We start from the raw sequence: 13,984 nt of genomic DNA, 5'->3' as shown, positions 1-13,984 counted from the left end.
TAAGCTTTTTGATGTGCTGTTGCAATCGGCTTGCCAGTATTTTATTGAAGATTTTTGCATCTATGTTCATCATGGATATTGGCCTGAAGTTTTCTTTTCTTGTTGAGTCTCTGCCGGGTTTTGGTATCAGGATGATGTTTGTCTCATAAAATGATTTGGGAAGGATTCCCTCTTTTTGGATTATTTGGAATAGTTTCAGAAGGAATGGTACCAGCTCCTCTTTGTATGTCTGGTAGAGTTTGGCTTTGAACCCGTCTGGACCTGGGCTTTTTTTGGGTGGTAGGCTCTTAATTGCTGCCTCAACTTCAGACCTTGTTATTGGTCTATTTAGGGTTTCGACTTCTTCCTGATTTAGGCTTGGGAGGAGGCAAGCATCCAGGAATTTATCCATTTCTTCCAGGTTTACTAGTTTATGTGCATAGAGTTGTTTGTAATAATCTCTGATGATGGTTTGAATTTCTGTGGAATCTGTGGTGATATCCCCTTTATCGTTTTTTATTACATCAATTTGGTTATTCTCTCTTTTCTTTTTTTATTAATCTGGCTAGTGGTCTGTCTATTTTGTTGATCTTTTTGAAAAACCTGCTCCTGGATTTATTGATTTTTTTGAAGGGTTTTTTGTGTCCCTACCTCCTTCAGTTCTGCTCTGATCTTAGTTATTTTTTGTCTTCTGCTAGGTTTTGAAGTTTTTTGATCTTGCTCCTGTAGCTCTTTCAATTTTGATGCTACGGTGTCAATTTTAGATCTCTCTTTGCTTCTCTTGTGGGCACTTATTGCTATATATTTTCCTCTAGAGACTGCTTTAAATGTGTCCCAGAGATTCTGGTATGTTGTGTCTTCATTCTCGTTGGTTTCAAAGAACATCTTTATTTCTGCCTTCATTTCATTGTTTATCCAGTCAACATTCAAGAGCCAGTTATTCAGTTTCTATGAAACTGTGCGGTTCTGAGTTTTTGAATTCTGAGTTCTAACTTGATTGCACTGTGGTCTGAAAGACTGTTTGTTATGATTTCCGTTCTTTTGCATTTGCTGAGGAGTGATTTACTCCCAATTATGTGGTCAATTTTAGAGTAGGTGTGATGTGGTGCTGAGAAGAATGTATATTCTGTGGATTTAGGGTGGAGAGTTCTGTAAATGTCTATTAGGTTTGCTTGGTCCAGGTCTGAGTTCAAGTCCTGGATATCCTTGTTAATCTTCTGTCTGGTTGATCTGTCTAATGTTGACAATGGGGTGTTAAAGTCTCCCACTATTATTGTGTGGGAGTCTAAGTCTCTTTGTAAGTCATTAAGAACTTGCCTTATGTATCTGGGTGCTCCTGTATTGGGTGCATATATATTCAGGATCGTTAGCTCTTCTTGTTCCATTGATCCTTTTACCATTATGTAATGTCCTTCTTTGTCTCTTTTGATCTTTGTTGCTTTAAAGTCTAATTTATCAGAGATGAGAATTGCAACTCTGCTTTTTTTTGCTCTCTGTTTGCTTGGTAAATCTTTCTCCATCCCTTTATTTTGAGCCTTTGTGTATCCTTGCATGTGAGATGGGTTTCCTGGATACAGCACACTGATGGGTTTTGGCCTTTTATCCAATTTGCCAGTCTGTGTCTTTTGATTGGGGCATTTAGTCCTTTTACATTTAGGGTTAATATTATGTGTGAATTTGATACCATTTATTTAGATCTTTAATTTCTTTCAGCAGTGTTTTGTAGTTTTCATTGGAGAAGGTGTGCACATTATAACATTTATTCTGAAGTAGTTAATATTTTTAATACTATTGTAGATGGAATTATTTTTATTTATTTTTCCAGTATATGCTAATATGTAAGTATACAATTGAATTTTATTAACCTTATATTCTGTGACCTTGATAAACAAATTGATTTTATTGGATCTAGTCTCTTTTTGTAGATTCTTTAGGATTTTCTACGTAAGCAATCATGTCATCTGAAAATAAAGACAAATTTTACTTCTTTCTAATTTATATGCCTCCAGTATACTGTTTAATAGAAGTGGTGAGACTGGATCTTCTTGCATCATTTCTAATCTTAGGGGAAAGTACTCCATAATATACCATTGGCTGTGATAATAGTTTTAGTTTTTTTATGAATTTCATCTATCAAACCGTCCTCAATCTGATAGAGGAAATTTTTTCTTAGTTTTTTTGATATTTCTTAATTTTTTTCTTAATTTTTTAAAATAAATTCTCTTAATTTTTTTGATATTTCTAGGCTATATGGTTCTTCTATGAGTAATAACAAATGTCAAGTTGTAGCAGACCTCCAAAAATTTTTATATTTATTTATTTTTTTGAGATGAAGTTTCACTCTGTCGCCCAGGCTAGAGTACAGTGGTGCGATCTTGGCTCACTGCAACATCCACCTCCTGGGTTTAAGCGATTCTCCTGCTTCAGCCTCCTGAAGAGCTGGGACTGTAGGCACCTGCCACCATACCCAGCTAATTTTTGTTATTTTTAATAGAGATAGGTTTTTGCCATGTTGGCCAGGCTGGTCTAAAACTCCTGACCATAGTTGATCTGCCTGCCTCAGCTTCCCAAAGTGCTGACAGTACAGGCATAAGCCACTGTGCCTGGCCTTTTTTTTTTTTTTTTTTTTTTTTTAAATTTTCTTTCTTTCCTTTAAGACATAGTCAATCCATTGCCCCGGCTGGAGTATAATGGTGTGATGACAGCTCACTGCAGCTTCACTCTCCTGGGCTTAAGTGATCCTCCCACCTCAGCTTCCTGAATGGCTGGGACTACAGGCACAAGCCACCATGCCTGGCTGTTTTTGTGTTTGTTTGTCTATTTGTTTATTTATGTATTGCTGGAAATGGGATTTCATTATGTTGCCAAGGCTGGTCTTGAACTACTGAACTCATGGAGTCCTCCTGCCTTGGCCTCCCAAAATGCTGGGATTATAGGCATGAGCCACCACACCCAACTCCAATATATTTATTGAAAAAGATCTGCATATAAGTGAACTCATGTAATTCAAAACCATGTTCAAGAGTCAACTGTATTACCCTTTTTCTATATAACTGAATTTGATTTGCTAATATTTTGTGAATGATTTTTATATTCATATTTATGAAGGATATCAGCCTACAGTTTTCTTGTTTTATAATATCTTTATCAGGTTTTCGTATTAAGGATATGGCAGCCTCATAATATGTTCCCTTTTCTTCTATTTTCTGAGAGTCTTTTCTTTTTTTCTATTTTCTGAGAGTTTGTGATTGGTATTATTTCTTTTTTTGAAAATAATTAAGAAAAAAATTTCCTAGTTTTAGGAAAGTTTTTGATAATGAATTGAATTTCCTTTACAGATACAAGGCTAATATTCTCTTTTTCACTTTGTGCCAGTTTTGGTTTGTTTAGGTTTTTTGTTTGTTTGTTTGTTTGTTTTAGTTAGGTCCATTTCATTGAAGATGTTCTATTTTTGTTATAATGTTGATTATAGTATTACTTTTTATCCTTTTAATGCCTGTAAGCTCGGATCCCTTCTGTTGTAAATTTGTGCTTCATTTTCTTAATCAGTCTACCTAGAATTTATTCAACTTTTTCCCCCAATTTTTTCAAAGAACCACTTTTGGCCTTGTTAATATTCTCTCTTGCTGATTATTTTCATTTTCATTGATTTCTACTGTTTAGTATTGCTTTCCACTTACTTTGCTTTTCTTTTTATAGTTTTTTAAGGTGAAACTTTATTTCAAAGATTTCAGGTCTTCTTTTCTCATGAACATTTAAAGCTAACGCAGTTCCCTCTAAGCACAGCATGTTATGTTGTAGTTTTTTACTCATTTCAGTTTTTGAAGATTTTTCTGAGTTTCCCTATGATTTTTTCATTGACCGTGGATTATTTAGAAGTGCTTTCTAAATAAAGATGTTGTTGTAGAATATCCAGATATTTGGTTTTATTTCTAGATATCTTATTATTATTGATTTCTAATATTTCATTATGATCAGAGAATATGTTTTATATGATTTCATTCTTTTGAAATTTATTGACACTTTGAAATTTTATGACAGCATATAGTGTCTTGATGAGCACATCTTGTACACTTGCAAATAGTGTGTATTCTGTAGTTATTGAATGTAATGTTCTACAAATAGAACTTAAATCATAGTATTGTTCAGGCCATCTTTGTCTTTGATTTTTGTCTGGTTATCAAAACATTTGCTAAGAGGGGGTTGAAATCTCCAACTTTGTGGAATTGTCTGTTTCTCCTTTTAATTTAGTTATTTTTTGCTTTTTGGTAATTGGAATCTCTGTTATTAAGTACATACACATTTATCTCAAAGATAAATATATGTACTTAATAACAGAGATTTTTTCATTTACAAAATGTTACTTTATCTCTAGTAATACTTCTTTATTTACATTTCTCTGTATCTGTCATTAATAAAAGAATTCCAGTCTTTTTATGTTTATTGCTTGAATGATATATTATTTTCTGTCCTTTTACTTTCAACTTATGTCTTTCTTTAAAGTGAATGTCTTGAAGGCAGCATATAGTTGTGTTATACTTTTTTATTTCTTCAGTCCTCTGCTTTGTAATTTGAGTGCTTAGTCCTTTTACTGTAAGTACTGATGTCATTGGATTTAGGTCTACCATTTTGCTTTCTGTTTTTCCCCCTCTGTTTTCTCTTCTTCTTTTTTCCTACCTTCTATTTGATAACTAGAAGTTTCTTGATTTTAATTTTCATTTATTGATTGACAGCTTTTCCTTTTAAACAGCTCTATTAAAGATATACTTGACATAAAATAATATGTATACATTTAAAATATACAGTTTAAGGGGGGTTTTGTTTGTTTGTTTGTTTTTTGAAACAAAGTCTTCTTCTCTCACCCAGGCTGGAGTGCAGTGACATGATCACAGCCTACTGCAGCCTTAACTTCCTTGGGTCCAGCAGTCCTCTCACTTCAGCTTCCTGAATAGTTGGGACCACAGGCATGTGCCACGACCCCTGGCCAATTTTTTTTTTTTTTTTTTTTCTGTAGAGACAGGGTCTCACTGTATTGCCCAGGCTGGTCTCAAACTAACTCCTGGGCTCAAGTGATCCTCCTGCCTGTCTCCTAAAGTGCTGGGACTACAGGTGTAAGCCACAGCACCCAGCACAATTTGTTAAGTTTTGACTTATGTATAACATATAAAACTATCACTACTATCAAGAAAGTGAACATATTCATCATCTCTGGAAATTTTCTTATGTTCTCTTTTATAAATCTTTTCTCTCACATCTTTCCTGACCTAAACAACCACCGATCTGCTTTCTGTCATTATAGATTTTTAAAAATTTTATATAAGTTGTATACACACTTTTTTGGGCTTACTTTACTCAGTATACTTATTTGAGATTCATCCTAATGTTTGTTTACCAATAATTCATTCCATTGAATTGTTGAGTATATTGTACACAGCAAAATTTGTGTAACCATTGACTCATTGATGGATAATTTGGGTTGTGGACAGTTTTTGGCTAATACATATAAAGCATTTATGTTTATGTTTTAAGGAGATTAAAATAAAATAAATCATAACTACCATTGCAGTTACCATTTTTGGTACTTTTCATTCTTTGTTAGTAGATCAGAGGTTGGCAATCCTTTTATATATAGTAAATATTTTAGGCTTTGTGGGTCATACAGTCTTTGTTGCAGGTACTCAACTCTGCCATTGTAGAGCAAGAACAGACAGAGAGCAAAGGTAAACAAATGGTTGGGTTATGTTCCAATAAAACTTTATTTATGCAGGCCTCCAAAGTTTGCCAAACCCTGGCTAAATATTTTCATCTGGTATCATTTTTCTTCTATTTGAAGGACTTTTTTTTTTTTTTTTCTTTTTTTTAGACTGAGTCTTGCTCTGTCATCCAGGCTGGAGTGCAGTGGTGTGATCCTGGCTCACTCTATTTAAAAAAATCATGGCTCACTGCAGCCTCATCCTCGTGGGCTCAAGCGATTCTTACACGTCAGCCTCCCGAGTAGTTGCAACTATAGGCATGCACCATGATACCTGGCTAATTTTTTTTTTTTTTTTACTTTTAGTAGAGATGAGGTCTTGCTAAGTTACCTAGGCTGGTTCTAACCTCCTGCGCTAAAATGATCCTCCTGCCTTGGCCTCCCAAAGTGCTGGGATTACAGGTGTGAGCTACTGCACCTGACTCCGAAGGACTTCTTTTAATTTTTGTTTGTGTGCGCACATGTATGTGTGTGTGGAAGTCTGCTGGTCATGGGTTCTTAAAACACTTTATGTCTGAAGACAGCTTTATCTCACCATTGTTGTTAAAAGATTATTTTTGCTGCCTAGAATTCTACATTGAAAGTTTTGTTTTCTTTCATTTCTGTATTACTCTACTATCTTCTTTCTTGCATTTTTGCTTTTTGTTGTTGGTTTTTTTTTTTTTTTTTTTTTTTTTTTTGTTTTTTTTTTTTTTTTTGAGACAGAGTCTTGTTGTGTCATCCAGGATGGAGTCCAGTGGCACGATCTCAGCTGACTATAACCTCCACTTCACAGGTTCAAGTGATTCTCCTGCCTCAGCCTCCCAAGTAGCTTGGATTACAGACATCCGCCAGCACGCTTGGCTAATTTTGTATTTTTAGTCAAGATGGGGTTTCACTGTGTTGGCCAGGCTGGTCTCAAACTGTGGTCTCAAGTAATCCACCTGCCTTGGCCTCCCAAAGTGCTGAGATTACAGACATGAGCCACTGCACTCAGCCTTTGCATTTTGTTTTTGTTAAGAAATCTGCTGTCACGCTTCTCTCTTTCTTTTTTCTTCCTGTCTGCTTTTAGGAAGTTACCACTGTTTTTGAGCACTTGGATTATGATGTACCTTGACATAGCATGTTTCTTGTGCTTGGAGTTCATTGAACTTTTTGAATCTGTTTGTAGTTTTGGAAAATTTTCTGCCATTAATTAGTCAAATATAAATATATATTTTCAGACTCCCTACTCTCCTTTGGGAATTCCAATTACATGTATATTAGATTACTTGAAGTTGTTCTAAAACTCATTAATGGGGTTTTAATTTTGTGTTTTGTTTTTTGAGATGGAGTCTTGCTCTGTTGCCCAGGCTGGAGTGCAGTGGTGCAATCTCAGCTCACTGCAACTTCCGCCTCCCAGGTTCAAATGATTCTCCTGCCTCAGCCTCCTAAGTAGCTGGGACTACAGGCACCCGCCACCACACCTGGCTAATTTTTGTATTTTTAGTAGAGACGGGATTTCACTATGTTGGCCAGGCTGCTCTCGAACTCCTGACCTTGTGATCCACCCACCTTGGCCTCCCAAAGTGCTGGGATTACAGCCATGAGCCATCGCAGCCAGCTGGCTTTTAATTGTTTTTATTCTTTTTTCTCTGTTTTTCATTTTGTTTCTATTTCTTTATGTTCAAGTTCACTAATATATTCTTTTACAATGCCCAATTTGTTGTTAATCTCATCTAGTATATTTTTTGCAGTCTCAAACATAATTTTTTTTTCCTAGAAGGTTAATTTGGGTTTTTAAAAAATGTCATTCATGTTTTTGTTTTACTTTTGCATGTATAGAATGCGTCAATATTGGCTCCCTTTCAGTTGATTAGTCTGTTCATTGTGGCTTATATTTTCCTGCTTGTTGGCATGTCTGATAATCTTTGATTGGTTGCTGGACATTATAAATGCTAGATATCTTTGTTTTATGTACATGTTTTGGAGGGTTTTTTTTTTTAATGGAATTCAGCTGAATTCTTTGGAAAAAAACTTAATCCTTTCAGATCTTGCTGTTTTGGTTTGTTAGGAGGGTTTGAATCAGTGCTCAGTCATTCCTTACTACTGAGGCAAGACCTTGCTGAGTATTCTACTCAATGCCCTTAGAAGTGTTTTTTCACATTTGGATGTAGAACTCACACTCTTCCAGGTTTTGTGTGAGCACCAAGTGCTATTCTTTCATCTCTTCAGATGGATAGTTAGGGGTAGTTCAGGTAGCCTTGGATGCATTCCTCACATTTATGTGCTGCTCTGTATTTCACTAAACACTTGTTCAGTTCCTTTGCAGATCTGCAGAGTTTTCTCTTTATGTGACTTTTTCCTTTCTGGTATTCTGTTCTGTGAACTGCAGCCATCTTGCTCTATCTTGACTCTCAGCTCTGTCTCATGAACTTAGGGAGTCTACAAGGCTCAGCCTAGGTTCCCCTTCTTGGACCAAAGCCTGAAGACTCTCTTAAGGCATGAAGCTTGGTCAGTTTTAGGGATCACTTTATTTGTTTTCTGCCTCTCTCAGAGATAATTATCCTTTGTTGCTTGATATCCACTATTTTGAAAATGATTATTTCATTATTTTGTCTGGTTTTGGTTATTATTGTTTCAGGTAGGAGGGTAAACCTGTTCCATGTTATTCAGTCTTTAGCAGAAGCAAAAGTCCTCTATTGGGTATTGAGCTATATCTTTTTACAAAAAATTTTTAAGTAGTTGCTCTAGGAAATACAACATATATCCATAACTTTTCAATCTTCTTAGAGTTAATACTATACTATCTCACTTAAAAGGTAGAACCCTCATAATCATATACTCTCAGCCTATTCCTTATGCCACAGTTGTTGTATGTATTATATTAACAAAAGTGATAAGCTCCAGTATACAATTTTAATATTTATGCTTGAAATGGTTATATATATTTGAAAGACATTAAGAGGAAAATATTGACCTTAATATATACCCACATATTTACCATTTGCAGTGCCCTTCCCTAATCAGATATCTCTTTGATTCCATTTTCTTCAGCCTCTAGAACAACCCGTAATATTATAGGTCTGTCTGTGAAAAAATTTTCTTAGTTTTTTGCTCATCTAAAAATGTCTTTATTTTACTTTTATTCTTGAATGATATTTGTTACTGGATATATACTTCTGGATTGACAATTTTTCTTTTAGAAACTTTAAACAAGATGTTTCCCTCTTCTGGCCTATATTTTTTCCCTAACAGCTGGTCAGTAGTCATTCAAATTATTCCTCTGTATATAAAGTATCATTTTTCCATGGAGATTTTGACTTTCTTTTTATTCTTACCTGTGATGTTCTTAGTTATAATTTTCCTTGTCATTTTCTTGCTTTTGCTGAGTTTCTTACATATATAACCTTATGTTTGAGAAATTTTGGGCCATTTCTTAAAATATTTTTTTCTCCTCATTCTGTCCTTCCTCTCTTCTGGCACTCCAATTATAGGTATACTGAACCTTTTAATATTGTCCCACATGTCCTTGAGGTTATATTCTTTTTTTTTAAATTTTTTAATTCTTCCATCTTTAGATTGGATGATTTCTGTTGATTTATTTTCTTCAAGTTCACCAAGACTTTCTTCTGTTATCTATAGTCTACTGTTAAGCCTATCTATTGAATTTTTCATTTTGGGTATTATGTTTTTTTAGTTCTAGAATTTTAAACTGGTTCATTATTATATTTTCTTTGTACCAAGATTTCATTTTTTCTCATTCATTATGAGCATATTCATTTATGTCCTAAGCATAAATAAAAATTCTTATTTGCTGCTTACAAAATCTGCATCATTTTATGGCTAGAATCTGTTAATTACATTTTTTCCTTCAGAATGGGTCACACATTCCTATTCCTTTATGTGTGAATGGTCGTTTTGTTTTGAATTCAGATTGTAGCTGTTGTGTTTTGTTCTCAAGATGCTATTCTGTTATTTCTAAAATTTCAGTTACTTTTTATCAGACAGTAAGTTGGACTCAAATCCCAAACTCTCAGCTATGATAGAGAGGCATCAAAACTCAGTTCAGTTATTTTTGCCTTAGCTGGGCTGCTTTGAGTCAACCCAACAAATACATAGTGCCATTGTTCAGCCAGAAATTTCAGCTAAGTTTATACATAGAATCCAGGGCTTCTCCTTTCTAATACTCTTTTTCTTCTTTCTGATCTCTCTCCTCACATCTTGGCAGCTGTGTTTGTCCCAAAATCAGTCTTCTCATTCTTTGAACTAGCAATATCTGTGGCCATTCTATTGGAGTTTTACTTGCCCTGTATAATGCAAATTGGGAACTTCCCTCAGGATAAAAGCTATAATAACCCTAAATTCATCTCTTGCTATTTCTTTTAAACATCAAATGAATATTTTGGGTCAATATGCTTTAAAGACCATCATGGCTTAAAAATTCTACAATTTTATGAAAATTTGATAGAATAATACCCATGGAGAATAAAATAGGTATAGATATAGATATAAAACTAAAGATGTGGTATAATTAGATATATGCCTGTCTGTAGGAAAACCGAAAATTCTGGATGTGTAAATTAAGCCAAGAGAATTTTTATTATAGTTGGAAAAAAAAAGTTACAAATCTTCTTTCTTAAGAGGTACATATTCCTTTGCCTCTATTCCTCTTTGTGGAACCTCCCTTCATGTTCATTCTCCTTCAGGAGAGATACCATGTTACTTGGTGGCATTAATCTAATCTTTTAATGTTGTTTGTTTGTTAACCTGAAAATGTTCTTTCTTATCCTGTAGACTTGGGATTTCTATCTTTGTAATCTAGGCTTCAGTCTTAAATTTAAAAGACAATCAACTTGATATTTGTGTGAAATATTTTATTTCTTTTCTTCAAAGATTACCTAGGCAGATAAGTAGATGTTATTTTTAAAGTATTTTCATGGCTGGAGAACTTTTAGAAGACAAAAATGCTGGAGGCTATCTGGGCATTTAGTGTGAGAATTTTCTACTGGAGAATCATTAATTTGTTGTCTTTCTACAATTTAGGCAGTCACTGAGGAGAATATTGCTTCTTTGCAGAAGAGAGTGGTAGAACTAGAGAATGAAAAGGGAGCCTTGCTCCTTAGTTCTATAGAGCTGGAGGAGCTGAAAGCTGAGAATGGTATGTATAAAAGAAAACCATAATTCTCTGTCTTCTTATCCCACAAGTGCCTCTACTTTTATCACTATTTATGTATAACATGTAGAATTATCTGATTCCATGATAATAAAGATTTAGATTGTAGAGCTGGTAATTATCAAAGATAAAATTAATGCACATTTTATAATTAGAGGATAGTATCAGTGTTTACATAACATTTTACAATATGGACTATACATGCTGCAGGATTTCTTTATAATTCATAATCATTTTGGAGTGGTCATGGTATCCTATAGGAAGTATGGCTTAAACAGGACCTTAATAAGATGATTTTTAAAATAGGTAAAATGAAGAAAGGACATTCTGGTAATAAATTTGTGGGATGAGGTAATAGAGATTAGTATAAATGTTTAAAGGTAGAAACTATTTTGTGAGTGAGTGGTTTATGCTCATGCTGTACCCTGCTTAGAATCCTGCCCCTTCCGTTTAGTCTGGATGATTCTTACTCATCTTTCAGGCCTTGACTAGTGCATTATCTTTTTCAGGAATTTGGTACTGATCCCCAAAAGTTGGGTTAAATGATTTTTTTGTGCTTCCATAACATCCTTATATAACTTTAACATTGTATTAAATGATCTGTTTATATGTTTGTCTTTTTTTACTCTATTATAAGTTCTTCCAAGTTTAAATATAAGCTCTTCAAGGGCAGGGGCTATATTTTTCCATCTTTGTGTTACCCAAAACTAGTATACTACCTGGCAAATAATGGCTACTGAATAAAGTTTTGTTGGATTAAACTGAACTTAGCATTTTATCCTGTTGGATTGTGTGTGAATAGTTAGTGAGAATGAAGACATGTTTCTTTTCACTCATCATATGCTTCATTTGGACTTCACGGATTTAGTAGCGTATAGTTAATGATTTATTGATCGAATTCATCTTGGATTAACTGACTACTATGCTTTATCATCTAGGAGTGAGAATGAATAGGAAGGTTGTAAAACTTGTATTAAACTCTAGAGCCAATATTTCTAACTCAACCATTTTACAGTTTTCCACTTAGATCTAAATGGAGGCTTATGCACTTATATTAGACGATTCCCACTATTGCTAATAAGTAAAGAATACCAAAAATTCAGCTCATTATTTAAACCATTCAGAGCACTCCTTTGAGGCCTTATCCATGATGCTTATTTTGCAGTTTTGCAAACAGTCTCTATCCTGTTCATGTTGCTTCATATGGTTTGGAGGTATTATATGAGTTCCTTTCCTTTGTTCTTTCCTGCAAGGCCTTAAGGTTTTCTGTATTGGTTTTTGTGTCTGGCCTTATAGATTACTTTTACTTTATATGTCATGTTCTTTTCAACTCACTTTTTGCACTGAGATTTCTAAAACTGTATCCCTTTTTCAAGTAATCTTGTGAAATGTCTGAACATATTATATACTGTCTTGAATTCACTTGCCTCATCTATGGTGCCAGGCACTATTCTAGATGCTGGGGAGGTAGCTATGAGCATATTAGAGGGGAAGACAGACTACAAACCTGTCTATACACATAAGAAAATTTCAGAGAATTATAAGTATTAGGCTAAAAATAAAACAGGGCATTTCAAATGCCTTGGAGAAGAGGAAGGCAGAATTAGAGTAGTGGGAGTAGGCCTCTCTGAGGACTTAAAACTTGAATGATGAAAAGGGAACAGCCATGCAAAGAGGCTAAGCAAAGAACATTCCATGCAGAGAAAAAAGCAGTACAAATGTCCTCAAGTATGAATGAACTTGATAAGTTTGCAGAAGAGAAAACAGGCCAGTGTTTGTAGCAGAGTGAATGAAAAGGGGGCAGTACAAGAGGTTGGAGAATTAGTAGGGTCAAAGCATGAGGGTTCCTGTGGGTCACATTAAGACATTTGGATACAGTGTAAAAAATGTATATATTATTTCCTTTGGTGTATCTGTTTTAGCTTCTCAGAAAGAATATAAGCTTTTGAGGTTATTGTTATTAATGCTCAATATATATACATTGTAATAGAACTTGGGTTAAAACTCAAATGACCTGGATTCTAATCCCAGCTCTCTAAACTAGCTGCATAACCTTTCGGGTCATGTCATTTCTTTGTTTCCTAATATGATCATTGAGGAGATTGGAGCTCTCACTAAAAGGGAGCTCCCTTTTAGTGCTAAAATTTGATATCTTTGTGAACATTGAAGAATATTGTAAGTGCTATATTAATGCAAAATATGTATTACGAACACAGTAGGATTATGGATAAATTATATGTATTGTCCTAGAAGTTCCAGATTATGCCACAGAAATAGCTGCTTTTTGTCCTGTGCCCTGGTATCCTTTTCCTTTCAAACCTTCCACTATTTAGTATACTTTACTCAGGTTCATTATCATTACCTAGTACTGTTCGATCTTATATCTCATCTAATCATATTCTCTTGCCACTTCTTTATTTTAATAAGGCTTTTACCTCTCCCAAACTATTTTGTTTGTTTTTTAAAAATTATTTTATGCATCTTAAGTAGCTTCATATGCAGTCTTGTTTTTTCACACACTCCACATATATCTTCTAAAGATATTTATTTTGTGACTTTCAGAAAAACTCTCTTCTCAGATTACTCTCCTGGAGGCTCAGAATAGAACTGGGGAGATAGATAGAGAAATCAGTGAGGTAAGTGATATATTCTTAATATAACCAGAACATGAACTAGATTAAGAGAAGGTAGCTTCATATCAAAACATGCCTATAATTTTCTAGTGTTGCCAGAGAAATATATTACCTATAGAGTAAGATCTATTTAAGAGATTCATAATGGTTATTACATCTCATTTATTGTCACTTGTTTCTGAATATTGGAATTCACTGTCCTAAAGCAACATAAATAAAGTAACTACTTATTTAGGATTTGATAACCCAGTTTTTATACTGGGTTATCATCTACCTCAACTTCTTTGTTCATCTCAGAAAAGTTTCTCAGTGAAGAGATTAGATAAGATTTATTGGGCCTCTTTCCCCACAATTGGCACAGTTTTACTAAGATGAAATACAAAGGGATCTTTGGATAATGATGCTTTTTATAATCTGAAAATTACTATAAGAAATATATGGTTGCTTAGTATCATTCTGTTGATTTAAGATTATTGTTATCTGTAT

The 13,984-nt window shown here is 34.2% G+C and overlaps 1 protein-coding gene across 10 annotated transcripts in view; it reads left to right on the top strand.

Moving 5' to 3' along the window:
• The window catches only part of GOLGB1 (golgin B1), an 85,029-nt gene that overhangs the window by 36,089 nt on the left and 34,956 nt on the right, over window positions 1-13,984 (top strand). For all 10 annotated transcript variants that reach the window (XM_017508147.2, XM_017508144.2, XM_017508151.2 and 7 more), the window contains 2 exons: window positions 10,736-10,850; window positions 13,428-13,501. In XM_017508147.2, coding sequence (XP_017363636.1) covers window positions 10,736-10,850; window positions 13,428-13,501 — 189 coding nt within the window. The remainder of the gene's footprint in view (window positions 1-10,735; window positions 10,851-13,427; window positions 13,502-13,984) is intronic.

The sequence above is a fragment of the Cebus imitator genome, unplaced genomic scaffold (assembly GCF_001604975.1).
Source record: "Cebus imitator isolate Cc_AM_T3 unplaced genomic scaffold, Cebus_imitator-1.0 Scaffold387, whole genome shotgun sequence".
Taxonomy (NCBI): Eukaryota; Metazoa; Chordata; class Mammalia; order Primates; family Cebidae; genus Cebus; species Cebus imitator.
This window is presented reverse-complemented; position numbering and strand designations above follow the sequence as displayed.